Source organism: Notechis scutatus, chromosome 11 (genome assembly GCF_049901735.1).
Source record: "Notechis scutatus isolate UNSWTSFEM ecotype Mainland chromosome 11, rNotScu1.2, whole genome shotgun sequence".
Taxonomy (NCBI): Eukaryota; Metazoa; Chordata; class Lepidosauria; order Squamata; family Elapidae; genus Notechis; species Notechis scutatus.
In genome coordinates this window covers 4,687,213-4,707,108 of record NC_142019.1, presented here as the reverse complement: position 1 = coordinate 4,707,108, position 19,896 = coordinate 4,687,213, and the positions used below count along the sequence as shown (strand labels likewise).

General features: G+C 40.6%; 1 protein-coding gene across 1 annotated transcript in view; it reads left to right on the top strand.

Annotated features, from left to right (window-relative positions):
* Nucleotides 1–19,896, top strand: part of ADAMTSL3 (ADAMTS like 3) — a 196,897-nt gene that overhangs the window by 82,847 nt on the left and 94,154 nt on the right. Inside the window, exons 5-6 of the mRNA XM_087972611.1 lie at nt 396–441; nt 5,408–5,644. Coding sequence (XP_087828737.1) covers nt 396–441; nt 5,408–5,644 — 283 coding nt within the window. The remainder of the gene's footprint in view (nt 1–395; nt 442–5,407; nt 5,645–19,896) is intronic.

Here is a 19,896-nt window from a genome sequence, read left to right as displayed (position 1 = left end):
GTCTTCCAATCCATTGCCCATTTGGGCTTCCTATCTTGCTGTTGGAGAGCTTGGCCTCTGAATTATATAAGTTGAATATTTGCTCATAAATAATTATCTGTATTATCTAGCAAGCTTCTGCTAGTGAGCCCTATACAATCTTGTGCATGGTGTTCCAGAATTCACTTAAAAGGTTGAGATGTTCCACCACTTTAAAATCTTTAGGAAAAAATTTAACTTCCTTCATGAGGCTGGTATGTTAACCCATCATCCTCTAAACACAATTAAACGTGTACACTCTGTGTGTGTGGATGTGGTGGTGGTGGTGCATCAAATATAATAATTTTACAGCCTTGTCTTTCAATGAGATTTCTTCATAATAACTTCACTCAAGTCTTATTTTTCTTGTCTTTCAGAAACTGTCAAGGCAGAAATATCCGATATAAAACCTGCAGCAATACTGTAAGTCTGATCTCTAATTCTGTTTTGACTGTTCTTGCTTTCCCAGATCAAACAGCTTTAAAGTTCTGGCAACTTGCCTCCTTTTGTTAAACTAAAGGAAGGAGAGAAACGGGGAGGATCAGAACCCAGAATATTTATTTTCCTCCCTAACGGTGAGATTAAATGTTCAGAAGTGAAATGTAAAGGTATGGGGAAAGTACAGCTCTTCAAACGTTTAGTTAGTAGCGAAGTATCAATTTTAAATTTGAGGGAGATTTGATTTAAATAGATTGATTCAAACTTAGAAACTTACATAGACTTGAATTTGATGACTGTACATAGATACATAGGTTGGAAGAGAGCTTGGAGATATTCTAGTCCAACCCCATATGCCTAAAGCAGGAATCCTGATACCAGCCCGGGCAAACAAATGTACCGTCTTCTAGTGTTTTCTTCTTTGCATTTTATCAATGCAATTGGTTTGGGTTACTTTTTCCCATTGTGTAAGATCTATAGTGTGTGTTTGCATACAGTTTCTCCTTCTGGAGCAAAACTCTTGTTTTTGTCAAAAGATCTGGAAACAATCTTCGTGCTTTTTTTTGTAAATGCAATTCGTAAAATTAACTGGCTGCAATATCTTGTCATCCAACACAAAATTGTTTCCTAGAGGCTCTGTGGATCGTCTCTCGCATCTTTCCCCAGATTTTCTTACTCGTGGAGACGTTTTGCTGTCAGCTATTAATATCCTTTGTTGCTGCACGTTTCCATGGGAAGGTCTAAAAGCCAAAATGTGCACAGAATCGGAGAAGGTCGGGATCAGGGCCCGTGCCAAAGAAGGAATCTAAAGTCAGAATCAGGAATGTGTGCTCGATTGGAGCTTGAAGTGTGTGTGTGGGGGGGAATTATTGCGCCATCCCTGCAGCAGGTCAAGTCTGCAAACTATGAGAGATGATCCAAGCTGTGCAGGAGAGTAGCCAGAAGACCAGATACAGCAATCAAGGTGATAGAATAGTGCCAGGGAGTCATTGGAAAGTTTCCAAAGGTAAAGTTAAAAGAACAAGAAAATGTGGCTCTCATAACCAAGTTGTAGAAATTTTATTTGTTATTATTTGCCTTGTAGCTAATTCTCCTGTCTTAGGAAAGCTTCAACCAGCTGATTTTCCCATGACGCAGCTGTATACAGGCCATTCTTCATTTAACGACCATTTTATATAGGGAACTTTTGAAGTTATGGCAGTGATGAAAAAGTAACTTTGCAACGAGCCTTTGCATTGAACACCACTACAGGTCTATAAACTAAAAAAAAAGCTGAAGTAAGAATCTAAGTACAGTCATGGCTTCACTTAACAACTCGTTCACTTAACAACCAAGTTGCCAGTCCCGAATTGTGGTTGCTAAATGAGGACTATGTCAGTGTTCCAATGAAACTCCCAATTTCATTCAGCACTCAGATGCAAAGTTCATCCAAGTAAGAATTTATTAAAGAAGTCATATTGGCACATCTGGGAAAACCCGAATCTGAGAGTTCCAGGTTTTCCCTTCCCAGCTGAATTTCAAAAACCCATCATCCCCTGCTCTCACCAGTCCATCCCATGGCCCAATCAACCATCGTCCCAACTGGAGAGATTCCTCCAGACACTCCTCTCCAAGTGCAGGGTGACTTGTCTTTGACTTTCTGAGAAGAATGTTGTTGAGTCTAATCTTCCACCTCTGTATCAAATCCCCCCACCCAAATTTCCAGGTACTAAAATGTGGCAGCCTCAAAGCTTCTGTGTAAAATACGGCTTCCAAGGCTGACAGACTACCTGTACTATCTTTATTATTATTACCTTTATTGTCAGAGTACAACATGTGTACAATGAGATAGGCTTTTGCATTCAGGAAGTGACAATCAACTTCAGCAAGGCAACATGAGGCTTGTTAGTTTTTTCCCCTTAATAGTTTGAATTGCTCCAATTTTCTCCACCCTTCCTTGGAGGAGCTTGATGATGCACGAGCCACATAACAGAGCAAATTTCTGCCATTAATTTGAGGAATACACCCACGGGTGACTTAAGGCCAATACATGGTGGGAAATATCTTAAATATTCACTATAATTTGCAATGGCTTCCTCTTTCTTAATCTTGCTCAATTTCATTTGGCATTGATGAATGTACATTAAAAAATGCATATGCCTCCCTCAAACCAAGTTATGGCATTGCACAGTCAATTCTATATTATTTATTTGTAAGTATGATTTAAATCAAAATTGCACAATTGTTTCAGCCTGAATGCTTCCCTTGGCGTCAGCTATAATGCTGGGTTCGGTGTCACTGCAAAATTAGTTTCTCCTCCATATTTTCTTTAACTGGGCTTTGCTACATTGAGACAAACTATCATTTATTACAGTGTACGTGACTGGATTTTGCTTAGTGGCATGTTAAGATCGGTCAAAATTTGACAGCTCAAATTCCTGCTACCCTAGGGGTATTTTATGTAAGTTTACATATTATTTCATTTATAGCCTAGACTTGGATTGCTCCTCTTTTTATTTCACTCACTTGCCCCTATCAATCTATTTTTAAGTGTATTTTAATTTTGCTTTACCAGTTTTGTAAGCTAGACTGTTTTATAGGTGCTGTCAGATCACTTATGAATATATTTCTTGTTTTGGTCTGAGACCACAATAAAAATTGACCTACCCTGTGCTGTTCACCTGCTTAGTTTGAAAATAGAAACTACTATCTGCCTGAAGATATTTTTATCTGTCTCCCAGGACAACAATCTACACAAGCTGTTCCTTGTAAATTGTGACATTTTTCAGTCCTCCTTAAACGCCCATGTTTTGTGTTTCCATTTCTTTTACATTCTGCTGCTGTGATTTGCACATGGAAGTGTTTAAGATAATCCTTATGGGTCCTATTCATTTGAAGGCGGGGGGGGGGACTTCTTTAGACCATTTCCACATAAATTGCATGTTTTTCTGTGTGAAGAAGCCAGCTGTGTTATCGCCAACATGATTTGGCTTCTATGTGTAATTTTAGGATCTTGGCAGCCTATAGATATGAGCAATTAATTGTTTCTGTGTATATATCCATGTACATATGTATCCCTGTCTATCTAGAGAAAATATGGCCATACGTAGACGCACCATATACATCCTCATTGGTTTATATTCCCTGTTATTAGTATGGATCTGAGATTGGTACCATGAGCCATGGTGGCGCAGTAGTTAGAGTACAGTACTGCAGGCTACTTCTGCTGCTTGCTGGCTGCCTGCAATCTGGCAGCTCAAATCTCACCAGACTCAAGGTTGACTCAGCCTTCCATCCTTCTGAGGTGGGTAAAATGAGGACCAAAAATTATTGGGAGCAACAGGCTGACTGTGTGTACCGCTTAGAGAGAGCTGTAAAAGCACTAGGAAGTGGTATATAAGTGCTAAGTGCTATTGCTATCCTTTCATGCTGTCACAATGCCATTGAGCTTGTAGAAACTTGCCCGTGATGAACATACAGCTGGGGAAGGAGTATGTATGTGTGGGAAAGTGGACAAGAGCATCAGGGCTTTCCAGGAAGAAGGTAGCACATTCCAGAGTGGGGTCCTAAATAAGAGACTGCACAATCCTCAACTGAATAGAGATGTAGGAGATGACCAGGCTGAGCCTGAAGGAGAGGTCAAACATGTCATCAGTCTCGAATCCCTTTGCTCCCACAAAAGATCTAAATCCAACTCACCATGAATTCCTTTTACTCTTATTTACTGCCAATTTGCTTTGACTGTTAGTAGTTCAGATTCTTGTAGAGAGCTTAAGCTTACATTACAGCTTTATATTCATTTGAACTGATTTCCCTGGGGCTTGACAGGAGGAGGGAGAAAAAAGTTCAGTGCGGCCACACTAGAATCTCTTACTCCCACCCTGCTGCTGGAGGGGCCGATGGCCGACAGGCCACAACAGATTTACTTTTCCAAGCTTTCAGGCTCATGCTGGAGCTCATCCACAGGGAACTTCTCTCTCACCAGAATGTCTTGTGCAGTCTCCATTGGGTTGACATTGACATGCTGAATCTACAACTCAGTGTTAACCAGCTCTTCCCTTGAGAAGACTCTGTAGTACTATTTTTCAGTGTCCCTATTGCTCTGAGGATGGGTAATACTTCCACTGGTGGGCAGGAACAACATGCCCGACACAAAAGTCTTCCAACTTGGCAAGTTTAAGACTTGTGGACTTCAATTCCCAGAATTCCTGAGCTAACATGACTGGAGGAGGAATTCTGGGAGTTGAAGTCCACAGGTCTTAAAGTTGCCAAGTTTGGAGACCTCTGACCTAACATTTGATCTCCTATCATGAAGCAACAGTATCAATATGATTTGCCACCATTTATTCCCTCACTGCTTTCTGGCTGTTCTGAGAGATGCTTTCTGTACTTCTGCAGTGTGGCCTCTGTGCTTGTGAAAAACTCACAAGGCAAGGAAGAGGTTGGCTTCTGGTCAGCTGTTTTTGGCTTTTGGCCATTGTCCAGCTGAAGGAGAGCTGGCTAGTTGCGTGAGGAAGGAAGACAATTGTGGAGCAAATTATTGTTGAAGTTGGTAGCTGTATGAAAGAGCTCTATTCTCCCTTTAGCTTTGCAGGAACTTAGTTCTGGGATACACTGATCCAAATGTCTGTTCAGGTGGGGGGAAATGTTGCTGGTAAAATTAGAAATCTTTTGTAGCCTCCTTCTATGGCTTTGAAAAATGGCCAGGCAGTTAGTCTCACATGTGCTAATTTACAGCCACAGTCATCTAATGTTGACTTAGAAGTAAGTCAAATTAAGATACATGAGACATGTCGTCAAGAAATTGGCTGTAGCCTTAAAAATGAAAGTAGGATTTCATGGGAGTGGGGTGGAGGAAATAGTAATTTTTTACTAGAAAATAATAATAATAATAATAATAATAATAATAATAATAATAATAATAATAGTAGTAGTAGTAGTAGTAAAACCTCCTTACTTTTTGTTTTTCCAGGACTGCCCTGCAGAGTCTGGTGACTTCCGTGCCCAGCAATGCTCAGCCTACAACGATGTCAAGTACCAAGGACACTTTTATGAATGGATCCCTGTCTTTGATGACTCCATCTCTCCATGTGCCTTGAAGTGCCAAGCTTTGGGGAGACCTTTGATCGTTGAGCTTGCTCCCAAAGTTCTGGACGGCACCCGCTGTAATGCCAAATCCTTGGATATGTGCATCAGTGGAATATGTCAGGTACGGCATTTTTTGCAACTCAGTTTCCAGTGTTCAGGAGTTGTGGGAACTTCATCACTCAAGGCTTTCAAGAAGAGATTGGACTGCCAATTTTCAGAAATGGTGTAGGGCCTCCTGCTTGGGTGGGTGGGTGGGGGGTTTGGACTAGATGACCTCCAAGGTCCCTTCCAACTCTGTTAATCTGTGAAGGTGGTTAGCAAAAATGAAGATGGCAACCATGACACAAATCAAACTGTGGAAGCCCCTATCTTGGCTTCCTTTTTTTTTTTTACAAGAATACAGTAGGAATCTTCACTTCTGTATTTATTCCAAAGTAGGATAGGAAAAACTGAATCATTCGTTGAACTTTTGTTTACACACGCACACTCACAGACATGCAAAGCAACCTTGGCTGCTGCTTAAAAGAGAGGTTATTTATTGTTTTGACCAGGAGACAGAATACTACTTTTGACACTCTTTTGTGAATTGCAAGAATGCAAATATTTACACTGATCTATTTCTAGCCACCCTGGGAATATATTTGGATTTCTTGGGTTTTAGCTATTGGGGAAGCACCTTTGTAAGAGCTCTTCAAGACAAGCAGTGGTATTCCTTCTAAGGCAAATAAACATTAATGTGACAGCAACTCTTTATTTCCTTCCTTCCTTCCTTCCTTCCTTCCTTCCTTCCTTCCTTCCTTCCTTCCTTCCTTCCTTCCTTCCTTCCTTCCTTCCTTCCTTCCTTCCTTCCCCCCAAATAACCCTCCATATAAGTTTACTTTTGTTAGCTAACATCTAACTTAGATGTTAGCTATCAAAACTAACATCTAGTTCTTCTGCTTAGTTAATTCTCCTCCCAGTGGGACTGGAGAATTGATGGCTGCAACATTTGTATAGTAAAATATGCAAAGGCCTTTTGGAAACTATGAGGGACCTGTCAGCTTGTTCAATGACCTATTTCACCAGAGAGTTAATGGGAAAATGAAGGTGTTTAAAGTGTACCCTGTTTCATTTCCTTCTGGGTAGAATTCCTCCTGGGAGAGGCCCTGAGCTTACACTTGACTCTAAAATAAGTGTTTTCATAGAGTTGATGAATGAGCAGGAATAGGTGTCTGGTGATTGAAGATAATTCAAGTTTCCCGCCAGAATTTCTGAGGAAAATGTCAACAATAGAGTTAAAATTTATGGAGGCTTCAATAGCTCCCACAGGGGAGAAGGAAGGGATATGTATGTATGTATGTATGTATGTATGTATGTATGTTATTCAGCTTTGTTTGGGTATTTTTCCACGTCATTATAGTTGTGCTTTAAAAGCACAACTATAATGACGTGGAAAAATACCCAAACAAAGCTGAATACCATATATATAAATACCTGTGAAAATATATATTTAGCGAAGTAGGGCTAAATTAGGCTTTGATCCAAGGTCATACAAATTTTCTCCCAAGTCTGCTTGCTCTTCTGCTAAAATCTGGTCCCTCTTTATCCAGTCATGTAGTTATCACTAGATTGTTGAGCCTATGCAATATTAATTATGACAAGTAGATTGATTGCTCCATCAAATTACAAAGCTTTCTTCCCTTTTCTCCAAGCTGACATCCCCCTCTTTTGCTGTCACTCCTCAGGATATGAGAAGTAATTTTCTCTCACACTTAACCTTATGGCAAGATAACAGTTTGTGTAGCAAATTCAAAGCAAGCCTACACTATGCTTGACATTGTTTCTGGATTTCTTCAGCCAATTCCCGGAAGAAATGGACAAAGAATAAAAACAAGCTAGGAGTAATCCAGGATTCTGGCTTCATACCTAAGGATCAACTGCATTTAAAACAAAGTGGGAGTAATGATTTCCAGTTATGATTTGTTGGTGAAAAATAAGCTGTGTTTTTCTTTTGTGAGCTGCCATATTGAAGCAAGCCAAACAAATCAGTCCCTTTAGGCTGTAACGTTTCGTGCCAACCAAATCTCTTGTAGCCAAGACTGATCTCTGATTAGCAATGGCTGTGAAGAAGTATGGGCAATTATTTTCCTCACCACTCAGGCTCAAGGAACCAGAAAGGACATGATGAGCTGATCAGAGTGGTACGTTTATGGTTGCCTATCTATAGGCAGGAGTCCCACCAGACCAAAGTGCTCTTACTAGATAAATTCTGCAAAGTTTTAAGGAGGATCACTGTAGAGGACCAGGCTGAGCTTGCGGGAGAAGTTAAGCATGTCACCAGTCTCGAGTCCTTTCATGCCCACAAGAGATCTAATTCCAGTCCACCTTGAATTCCATTGACTCTTCACTACCACCAATTTGCTTTGACCATTAGTAGTTCAGGTTCTTGTAGGGAGTGTTAGCATGCAATCAACCTATATTCATTGAACCACCTTCATTCCTGATGTCCTGCACTTGACAATCTCCCTTCGGTCACTTCCTCCACACAAGCCAATAAAGCTAGTTAGTAGGTTCAGTCCTCCCCTCAACTCAGTGCCAAGATCCACCACAAGGTTCTTTTTACTAGATTGAACTAAGAACCTTCTACCAGCAAGATAGATTGTCGGGAGCTCAAATTCTACTGGGAAATGGCTACCATCTTCAGATCAGGACCATACGTTCTAGGACCCAAGACCATAAAATTGACGATCTTTGAGCTCCAGGCTATCTAGATAATCTGTCCTTTCATAACCTGCATCTTCTAATGAATTGATCTTCCCAGTCTCTGAATTGTAATCTCCTGTAAATCTGCAATAGCATTCTATGGGGACTGAAAAGAAAGACAAGGAATGCCACATTCTGTGTTAAAGTCCTGTCTCTTCAAGGACTTTCCCTCTCGAAGAAGACTCTTGGAAGAAGAGAGGATTCCAGCTTCTGATTTGGGTGGAGAGCAGGTCAATGTAGCTTCCTATGTTGCTGTTGTATTCCATCGATGTCTTATCAAGACCTAGATTATATTACTGACATGTGGGTCCTTCCCTTAATTCAGGGGTCTTCAAACTTGACAGCTTTAAGACTTGTGCACTTCAACTCCCAGAATTCCTCCTCCAGTCATGTTAGCTCAGGAATTCTGGGAGTTGAAGTCTTAAACTTGCCAAGTTTGAAGACCCTTGCCTTAATCTCTTTCCTTTCACACTGCTCTTTAATTCAGTTGTTTGCAGCAATCCAAATTATTTTATGTGTATCAGTGAGAGATAATTCTGAACATCATTTTCAAGTAATCATATTGGTCTCTGTAGGGATGAGTTGAAACTGTACTCAGGAGAAACGAGGATGCTAAGAGGACAGAAGAAGAACGGTTGTCCTAGGATATACTATGAAAAATATGAGAAGAAAAATCCGAAGGTTTTAAGATAAATGGAAATTGTATTTCATTCATACCCAGATCCACATCTGAAGACAAGCAATCAATTTAGCAATTTAGCTGGATCTTTGGATTACAGAGGTATCCCAGCCTTGATTTTACTAACACTTTGCCAGCAGTGAACCAGTTTTGAAACACAAAATGTAAAAATTATCCAGATTTAAAAAATAGGGACGAGGGTTAAAAAAATAAAAGTTCACTTTGAGTTTCCCAACCTCAAAGGTGCCTCTTAACTAATATGACTCCCCCACCTTTAAAAATAAAAAAGGAATAATTTTACGTAGCATGGTTTTGCAATTAGCCTTCTTTTTGGCAACGTAGCTAACTACCATTCTATTAAACGCTTCAACGTGAGCAATTCAAGAAATCTTTTGACATGGTTGATGAGAAGACTAGGTGTACACTCAGGGAAAAAGTGAGACATTTGGCAAAAGTATCGCGTTGGGATTACGACAACCTTACGGCGCACCGGCCTGGGTTTTATGCGATTTTAATGGCGTTTTCATTCCTACCTACAATTACTCCAGCGTATAGCAGTGTAGCCACCTGGGTTAAAAACAAACACACCACACCTAAGAAAATGGTCCTCTTTCTGCCATTTTCTTCTACCGTGGGGGAAAAAAAATCTGTATCTGGAATTGACAAGTTCTGCATCATTAATATTTACTGTTATATTTTTTGGTATTTTTCCCCAGAAGGGAAGGGTGAAATGTTTAATGTTGTCTGAGCATCAGTCTCTAGTATTTCAGCTCTCTCTCTCTCTCTGTGTGTGTGTTTGTAAGGTTTTTTTTGATACTTTTAGAGTTTAGTGATAGCTTTTAGTCCTTGTTTTACTGGAAATTATTATTTAAAACCTCATTTGTATAGTACAGAGTTCCAATAGGAGAATATATTTGTAATGAAAATTGTTATTAGAAATTACAGAGCACAAATTAGAACCGGAAACATTCTTATTAGGAATAATTAAGGGAAAATTAAGCAAGGTCAGCCGATACATCATTTTACATATCATAACTGCAGCGAGAATAGCCTTCGCACAGGGATGGAAGAAGGAAAAGATACCATCTGAAGAAGACTTGACACAAAACATAATGGATTGTGCGGAACTGGATAAATTCTCAATGGAATTAAGAGGCAAATAGGATTCAGACTATTATGCGGTTTGGCATAGGTGGTACAAATGGGTGGAGGATAGAAATAAGAGCTTATGCTTATGTATAAAAGGAGAGGTATGTATTAATAACGACACGAACACTGTTAATGTGAATAGGGATTTCTATTTTTGTTTCTAAAAAATAAAACATTGAAAAAAAAAGAATATATTTGTAGCTCAGGGTTGACTTACACCAGACCAACAATCGAGCAGTAAACAATACCCCACTGTCAACTTAGACCGGGGGTCAAAAATGTTAGCAACAGGTTCTCTGCCTACTTGCTGGGTGGGCGTGGCCATGGTGGGCGTGGCCTAATCAACCTCCGGCACCACAGTGGGAGGGGAGCGTTTTTGCCCTCCCCGGACTATCTGGAGGCTTTCCTTGAGCCTCCGGAAAGGCGAAAATGGCCTCCCCTGGCTCCAGAGGCTCTCTGGAAGCCAGAAACGGACCCATTCCTGGCCTTCCCAAACTTCCAGGAGGTCTGTTTTCACCCTCCCCACGCTTCCACGAACGCCTTGCACTTACCTGCATCCTAAACAGGCTGTGTGGGGACTCTTGGGAGGAGCAGGGGGGCGGCAGCCAGGAATGGGATTTGGGGGCTTCTCTGAACTGTGCAGAACCTTAGCTAGGGGCCCTCCCAAACCCCCAGCAGCCCACCCCTGACTTAGACAAACAATTAAACAGTAAACGGTTGTGCCCCCCCCAGTCAGAACCTGAATCTGTGGAGAAGGACAAGCCAGAGCTGGAGCAGAGGGAGATCGAGGGGGTGGCTTCGTTGGCTTGGGAAAGGGGGAATGTGGGGAGGAGCAGGACGAGGCAGCCCAGGGCCTCTCAGGATTGGGGTGGCTTGTTAGCAGGGAGGAACAGAGGCAGGATGACGGAGAGAGGGCAAGCAGTGGAAATTTGGAACATTAAAGGGGAGTTTGAACTCTCAGCTGGCTGAGTGGCCTTTGTGCCTTGTCCCGGGTCATCACACTAAACAATAACCTAATTAAGGAGCCACCAAGAACACTCTCACCAACCCTAGTTGATTGCAAGCCAGTTGTATATAAACAGAGAGCAAACCCCACTCCCCTCTGGCACTGATGATGTTACCTAGCTGGGTAAGGAAATGTCTGCAAGAAAACAATCAGAGAGCACCAAGGACTCCACTATTGTATTTATACAATAGAGATTTATAAAGGGTTTTTAAAATTTTTTATAAAGGTATATATGGTATGGAAAAACATTCTTTCCTTCATTTTCTAGGACTTTGGGCCCCTGAATGATTGGGGGAATAACACCTCATTTCTGGTTGTAAATAGGATCACTATAGCAGAGCAACCAGGGTACATAGAAAACTGTCTATAGAGTACATATGAATGGAGACTTAAAACCGACTTATAGTGATTTAATGATGCCAACTTACAATGCTTCTTTTATGGGTTTTTTTTTTTAAGGGAGCCTAACTAATGCATTTCAAACTTTAGGAAATGCAGCCCTGCTACCAGTAATAATTAAAAAGTGGCATTTGGCTGCTTGCCTAGAATCTGACCTATTTATTTTTTTCTGGTTTGGAAAGAGGCGTTCAACCATCTAGATGGTCCACTTTCCTGAATAACAAAAAGAAAAGGAATCAAATGAATGAGTTGAAACAAGGCAAACCCAAACAACAGCAGCCAAATTACAGGGTGACCAACAGCTGCCCCAGCATGGAAGCGGGCAAAACAGAGAGATCTGCCAAAGTTGCATAACTTGGAAATTCAGTTCTCCTGACTTCTGACACCTACTTAGCACTAACCGCCAAGGCTTGGCAAAGGTTTTCAAATTAACTCATCTAAATAAACATGCCCTATGACTGCTATGGGCGATTTTGCTCTTCTGCTTGGGAACTGTGCTGCAGCTACCAAAAAAGCCAACACAGTCCTAGGCTGCATTGACAGAAGGATAGAAGAATCATGATCATGTGAAGTTTCATACCACTTTACAATGCCTTAATAAGGCCACACTTGGAATATTGCACCCAGTTTTGATCGCCACAACGTAAAGAAGATGTTGAGACTCTGGAAAGAATGCAGAACAACAAAAATGTTTAGAGGACTGCAGGCTAAAACATATGAAGAACAGTTGCTGGAATTGGGTATGTCTAGTTTAATGAAAAGAAGGACTCGGGGTGACATGATAGCAGTGTTCCAATATCTCAGGGGCTGCCACAAAGAAGAGAGAGTCAATCTATTCTCCAAAGCACCAGAAGGCAGGACAAGAAGCAATGGATGGAATCTAATCAAGGAGATAAGCAACTTAGAACTAAGGAGAAATTTCCTGACAGTTAGAACAATTAATCAATGGAACAATTTGCCTCCAGAAGTTGTGAATGCTCCAACACTGGAAGTTTTTAAGAAAACATTGGACAACCATTTGTCTGAAATGGTATAGTGTTTCTTGCCTGAGCAGAGGTTGGACTAGAAGGCCTCCAAAGTCCCTTCCAACTCCTGTTAATTTGCTACAAAGGATTTGCATGCTTCTTCCAAAACTGCTCTGCTTGCTTGTTGCTTGTCTCTGAAACTTTGGCAAACCGCATACTGATCTATCAAGTTGTTTCGTGCAAGAACCATTTCCCTTCCATCTGTTTTCTTTACACTATGGATCTTCAGTAGGCTTACTATGCATCACTAGTTTTCCTCTGTATCCTGCTTCTTACAGAATTTCTCTTTCTCAGAATTTTTTGGGCATTCGCCACCATACCTTTTTTCCACTGAGTTATTTGACTCTCACTTCACACATCTATTCCAAGCAACTGTAGGTCCTTATCAGAGGAAACAGATTGGGCAAATGGCTTCTTGAGAGGCTGAACTTGCTACTGAGGGTTTTTAAAAAATGGGAAAGGAGGTTATTTATTTTTATTTATTTATTTGATTTGTCAATTGTTTACAAGATAATAAGTACAAGTGTATACATAGTTGTGAATATATGAAATGGGTACATATAAGAAAAATAAAAGAATAAGAGAAACAATAGGACAGGGACGGTAGGCACGTTGGTGCGCTTATGCACGCCCCCTACAGACCTCTTAGGAAAGGGGTGAGGTCAATAGTAGACAGTCTAAGGTTAAAGTTTTTGGGGTTTGGGGAAGAGACTACAGAGTCGGGTAGAGTATTCCAGACATTGACCACTCTGTTGCTGAAGTCGTATTTCCTGCAATCAAGTTTGGTGCGGTTTACTTTGAGTTTGTATCTGTTGTGTGCTCTTGTGTTGTTATGGTTAAAGCTGAAGTATTCATTGACAGGTAGGACATTGCAATGTATGATTTTATATACCATGCTTAAGTCAGACCGAAGACGGCGTAATTCAAGGTTTTCTAGTTTTAGGATTTCGAGTCTGGTGGCATAAGGTATTCTACAACGAGTAGAAGAGTGGAGAACTCTTCTTGTGAAATACTTCTGGACTTTCTCAATTGTGCTAATATCACATACGTAATAAGGATTCCAGACTGATGAACTGTATTCGAGTATTGATCTAGCAAATGTTTTGTATGCTCTGGTTAGTAGTGAGATATTACCAGAGAAAAAGCAACGTAGGATTAGGTTAACAACTCTTAATGCCTTTTTGGCTATGTAGTTGCAGTGGGCTCTAGCACTTAGATCATTAGAGGTGAGTATTCCCAGGTCCTTTACAGAGCTTGGGTCATCAACAAGATCTTGACTATTCAGCTTATATTTTATTTTCTGATTTTTTTTACCAATATGTAAGACAGAGCATTTATTTGTTGAGATTTGAAGTTGCCATATGTTAGACCATTCAGATACATAGTCTAGGTCTTTTTGTAGGGTAGTAGTATTGTCTGTGGTATTGAACAGCTTTACATCATCAGCGAAGAGAACGCAATTGCTCTTGATATGATCACAAAGGTCGTTTATGTAGATTATGAAGAGAGTTGGTCCTAGTACACTGCCTTGGGGAACACCACTATTGACAGGTACTGGATTTGATAGGGCGTTCCCGATTTTGACCATTTGTTGTCTGTTTGACAGGAATGCTTCTATCCAGTTATTCAGTTGTCCAGAGATACCATAAGATTTTATTTTTAGGAGTAGTTTGTCGGTACCACTGAATCAAAGGCTTTACAGAAGTCTATGTAGATTGCGTCTATTGCTTTGCCCTGGTCGAGTTGTGTAGTCCATATGTTTTTGCAGTGTAAGAGTTGCAGATTACAGGATAGTTTTTTTTTGAAACCAAATTGTTTATTGGAGAGTAGGTTGTTTGTCTCTAAATGGAGGATGATGGATTGGTTAATAATTGATTCCATGACTTTACAGGTGACGCAGCATAAGGAGATTGGTCTGTAATTTTCAACTAGGCTAGGGTCTCCCTTTTTGAAGATAGGGATGACTGTGGCTCGTAACCATAGGTTAGGCAAGGAGCTGGTCCTGAAGGATTTTTCAAAGATTATGCTTAGAGGTTTGGCTATGGCAGTGGATAGCTTTCTTAAGAAGTAGGCACATATTCCATCCGGTCCAATAGATAGAGATGGTTTTAGGTTGCGTAGTGCTTTTTCAACGTTGTCTACTGTAAAATCGATATGTATTAGATCATTGTTGTTATCTGTGGTACGGCTAGGAAACATTGGGCATGATCCATTACTGTTTACAAACACTGAGCCGAAGAATGTGTTAAAGATGTTGGCTTTAATGGTGTCGTCGCTGCAGTCTTTACCATCGGGTCCTATCAAGGGAGGGATGGACCTTGAGTCTTTTAGTTTGTTGTTTACAAAATTGTAAAAAGCACGGGTGGAATTGGTGCTTAGAAGGTTTTCCTCTTGTTTAATGTGATAATTGGTGCATTCGGTCTTTATCTGGTGGCATAAATTTTTGTATCGGTTTTTGAAATTAGCAACGTGACCAGATTTGTTTTTCCACCAGAGTGATCTCTTTTTGGATTGAAGTTTCCTTATTGATATGGGTAATCTGCTTTTTTGTTTTGTTTTTGGAGTTGTTGTTGGAACATATAGTTTGATGACTCTTTTGACTTCAAGTAAAAATGTTGTAATGGTCTTCAACAGTATTGCATCCAGTGAATAGAGATTGCCAATCGAGGATGAGAGATCGTTATCTATAAGATCATAGTTGCCTTTTTTGAAGTTACAATTAGGGATGACATCGTTGTGGTGATTTTTGTGTGGACGTATGTTGAGGCAAAAGTCAATCATGTTGTGGTCACTACTGGAAAAGGGTTCTTTGGTTTGTATTCCGTAAATTAAATTCAAACTATTGCAGAAGATGAGATCGAGGCAGTTGTTCAGTCTAGTGTTGTTGGTTACTAGTTGTTCAAGACCTAGATTTGTAATAGCATTGTAGAAGGTTGTGTGTATGATTTCAGTTGTACAATTATTTAGGGTCCAGTCGATATGAGGTAGATTGAAATCTCCAAGAAAGATAAAAGGGTATGGGCAGGATGTAGCCCATGTTAGTAGTGTATTTAGCTTGTTTACATGTTCGATGTCATAATCAGGTGCTCTGTAACATAGTAAGAATCGAATTGTGATATTTAAGGATAGTTCACAGATGATGGTTTCAGGAAGGGCAAGCTCCTGGGTAACTTGGATATTTTTTAGATGTAAGGATTTTTTATAGAATATAGCAACACCACCTCCTCGACGATTTTCACGATCTGATCGGTAAACATGATAGTCTCTTATTGTGGTAATGGAGTCGGGGAGAGATGCATTGAGCCATGTTTCACAGACAAATATAATGTCGAAGTTAGCCATATTTAAGAGGATGAGAAATTCAGGTATTTTATTCACGAGGCTTCTTGCATTGAGTAGTTTGCATTTAAGTCCGGCAGCAGTTGGGATTGAGGTAGTTGGGGGCGTGCGTGCCTAGTCTTGGGTGATGGTGGGTGGTGATAGGTGGTTGAGGTAGGGTGGTGGTTGAGGGTAAAAGTTGGGTATTGGGTTACGTGTCTTACTTTTGATACAGTCAGCATGGTAGTCAATGTACAGGTCCTTCTCTCCATTGTCTAGACGGGTTTTGAGTTCTATGCGGAGTGCACGGGAGCGGGCACGTTGCTGTATGGTTAAGTCAGGGCGGCAACGGAGGTTTTTGTGGTTGGTGTTGGTTATAAGTTTCTGGGAAAGTTATTTTGGAAGCCCCTGGAGAATATGAGATCCAGATTGGGCAGACCACGTAATCATATCTTTGCCTGATTCTTATTACCATCTAAAGTATTTTGAGCCTTCATATTAAAAGGCTTTAGAATTTGAGAAATTCTCCTGTGAACAAGGGAGCGAAACCATTTCTTTTTACCCAAAAGCAGGGTTTATATGCCAACTTACCCAACAATTGTTCACTGATCAATAGAGCAACTAGAACCTTGCTTTCTTTGGAGAGTCAAACAGGCCAAGAATGATTGCCATATCAACATCTTTAACCTGCAATCTCTGCCTTACTATTCCATGCTCAAGTGTGCAAAGTTGAATTAATAGAAGTCCAAGGAACTCCAATGTTCTATCTACTCTTTTGAGCCAAGAGAACATGAAGTTGTCCAGAAGGACTTGAGAGATATTGGTAGAAAGTCAATTCCAATGTTTTATCTACTGTTTTGAGCCAGAGTTACATTTGAAATCCTGCCTGCCCCCATCATGAACACATATCACAAAATTGTGTCTCACAAATATACTACATAACCATATGGTCACTCAAGTGTTTTTGTTTTAAACACCTGGCATCCCCCTCTAAGGTTACAAAAGACCTAAGGCAGCTTATAATGGATTGTAATCATGAAGACATGCTACTTACTACAGTGGTGCAGTGGTTAGAGTGCAGTGCTGCAGGCTACTTCTGCTGACTGCCAGCTGCCTGCAATTTGGCAGTTCGATTCTCAGCAGGCTCAAGGTTGACTCTGCCTTCCGTCCTTCCGAGGTGGGTAAAATGAGGACCCAGATTGTTGGGGGAAATACGCTGACTTTGTAAACTGCTTAGAGAGGGCTATAAAGCATTGTAAAGCGGTATATAAGTCTAAGTGCTATTGCTATTGCTACTCCAGTGTCCTTCAGCAGAAGCAGGGCAATTTAGATGGCGATGCAGTGGGAAAATGTGATCCTTTAGCGGCATTGCATATTTGAAACTCTCTCTTTCCCATTTGTGACCTTGCTTGGGGGCTGTGAAGTTATTCTGGCGGCTATTCCAACTATCTTCAGGCTGGGGAGGAATTACAGTGAAGGTATGAAGCTGACTGGCATTTCCCCAGCTGGACATAATTCAAGTATCTTCTTCTATTTACAACTTTTAAGGCAATCTGAAGAAATATTTACTAGATCCCTTGATGCTTCCTTAGTGATCAAGTACTTATTAGGTTGCATCACAAGGAGATTGAAAGATAAGGCATAAGTCCCAAAGGTGCTTTTGTTGGAGGCAACTGGACTTTCTTGGTTTTGTTTTTCTTTTGAAGATGTTTTGCTTCTCATCCAAGAAGCTTCTTCCACTCTCCATTTAGGCGGGAGTAGGAACGGATTTCTAGAGGAAAAAAATTGCAGGCTACAGGAACCAGGAGCACCACTCAGTGATCCTGAGGACACAGATAAATCTCCAAGTGGCCTCAACGACCCTCTAAAAGGATGCAAATGACCAGCTGTCTTCAAGGAATATAAATCTTTCTATTCTCCACCATCCAGTCAGAGCTGAAGAAGCTTCTCGGATGAGAAGGGAAACTTCTTCAAAGAAAAAACAAGAAAGTCCAGATGCCTCCTGAAAAAAACATCTTTGGGAAAACCACAACCTGGATGACTGAGAATCTCTTCAGACATAAGGCGCACATGAAGCTCAGAGGGAGAACTCTGTGGTAGGCCTCTCTGTCTCCTCTGTGGAAGTTGCCTTAAGATCACTCGCAAGTCTTCACGGGGTTGTGTGTCACAAAGAAAAGTTATAATCTTAGCACTTGATCTTCTGCTGCCACTGGTAGTAATATTAGACTTATTTTTCCCATCCCTCTGGATGGGATTCTGTGAGAATGACTGGAATTAGGTGAATTGCAGAAGCATCTCTCATTACACTCAGTATGTAGCTTCTTGGGATAAGCCAAGACTAAAATACTTTCTCAAGAAGATACTTTGCTAGGTATGATCAGTGTATTAGATAGTGTTATGTTTGCTGTCTTGACTTGGTCTTTTTTTAGCCTTCTCCTCTTTCCCTCTACCCTTTCTTTTTGGTGATATTTAAATCCTACCATCTGCTTAAGAAATGAACATTTTCGAATGTGGCCAATTCTGCATTAACCTTCACATATCGAAATGAAACATCCTGTGTTCATGGTTTTCATTTAAATCTAATTTGTTGGCTGAATCCAAATGGGAAGGAGAACTATAGAAACAGCTGTGGAAACTTTTTTTTTTTTTTGCTGATTTCTGGATTTACATTTTGAGAAATATTTATGAAGTCGTATAACTGCTTCTAATATATCAAGACTAATTTAGTCTTCACCTCTTCTTGTTTGTATTATTGTGGGTTATTCAGTAAACCTAGTTTTCAATCTGTCTTGTAATTTTAAAACTGTTGGTTTAAAAAAAAAGTAGTCTTATTACCATCTAAGGTCACAACTTCTGGAGGTAAAGAATGGGTAGAAATTTAACTTTTAGTGTAATCTTTGTGGTGATATGACTAGATTTAGGTATCTCCAGATCTGCTTCTATATGTACTGTGGAGTGGCTCAGAATGTACAATCCAACAGAAGAACAGAGTTGGAAGGGACCTTGCAGGTCTTCTAGTCCAACCCCCTCCTCAGGCAGGAAACCCTACACCACTTCAGACAATGGTTGTCCAATCTGTTAAAAATCTCTGGTGTTGGAGCACCCACAACAAAACTTTGTTGAACTTCCATCTAAGATCTCAGTCACACAGCATATGTTGAGAGACACCAAGAGTTCAGAAAAGTAATTGCTAACCCATTTTACTACCAGGAATTAGTTCCAATCATCAATTGTAAATGATTGTTTTGACAATTAGGAGAATGCTTAAGAGACTTCTCAAGGGTGAAGTGGTCCATCTAAGTTGAGGAAATCAGTTCTGTCACAATATTTCTCCAAAGCACCAGAACAAGAAGCAATGGATGGAAAGCAATCAAGGTGAGATCCAGCGTAGAACTAAGGAGGAATTTCCTAACAGTGAGAACAATTATCCGGTGGAACAGCTTGCCTTCAGAAGTTGTGGATGCTCCAACACTGGAGGTTTTTAAGAGGGGACTGGACAGCCATTTGTCTGAAATGGTTTTGGGTCTCCTGCTTGAGCAGGGGTTGGACTAGAAGACCTCCAAAGTCCCTTCCAATGCTTTTATTCTGTTATTCTGCTCAGGACAGCAAAAATGGATTTCTCTCTTCCATTTCATAGGTTGAACCCAATGAAATAAACTCAAGGAGCCTGGCTAATGTGAACCTGCCTCTCTCAGGTCTAGACCAATGATCTAGAATTTTTCATGATGGTCATCTAGGGTATTGACTGCATCCTGGATTGATGACTATCAGCCTCTGTTTGAACCCACTTCTAAGATGATCTGTTTCACTATTATATAGGTGTTCTAACTTTTAGTCAAAATTGTTGTCATCTTGAGCTGTTTGCTCAGATCCTACCTTCAGAAACAAGGAAAACCACTTTGTTGGCTTGTTTCTTCAGCAACCCCTGGTCTGTAGACCCGTACTGGTCCATGGTCCATAAGGAACTTGTCCGTGGAAGTGAGCGAAACTCTATCTGCACAGGATCTAGGTAGCGAGCAAAACCATTTCCCGGTCCATGGAAATTTTCCCCCCTC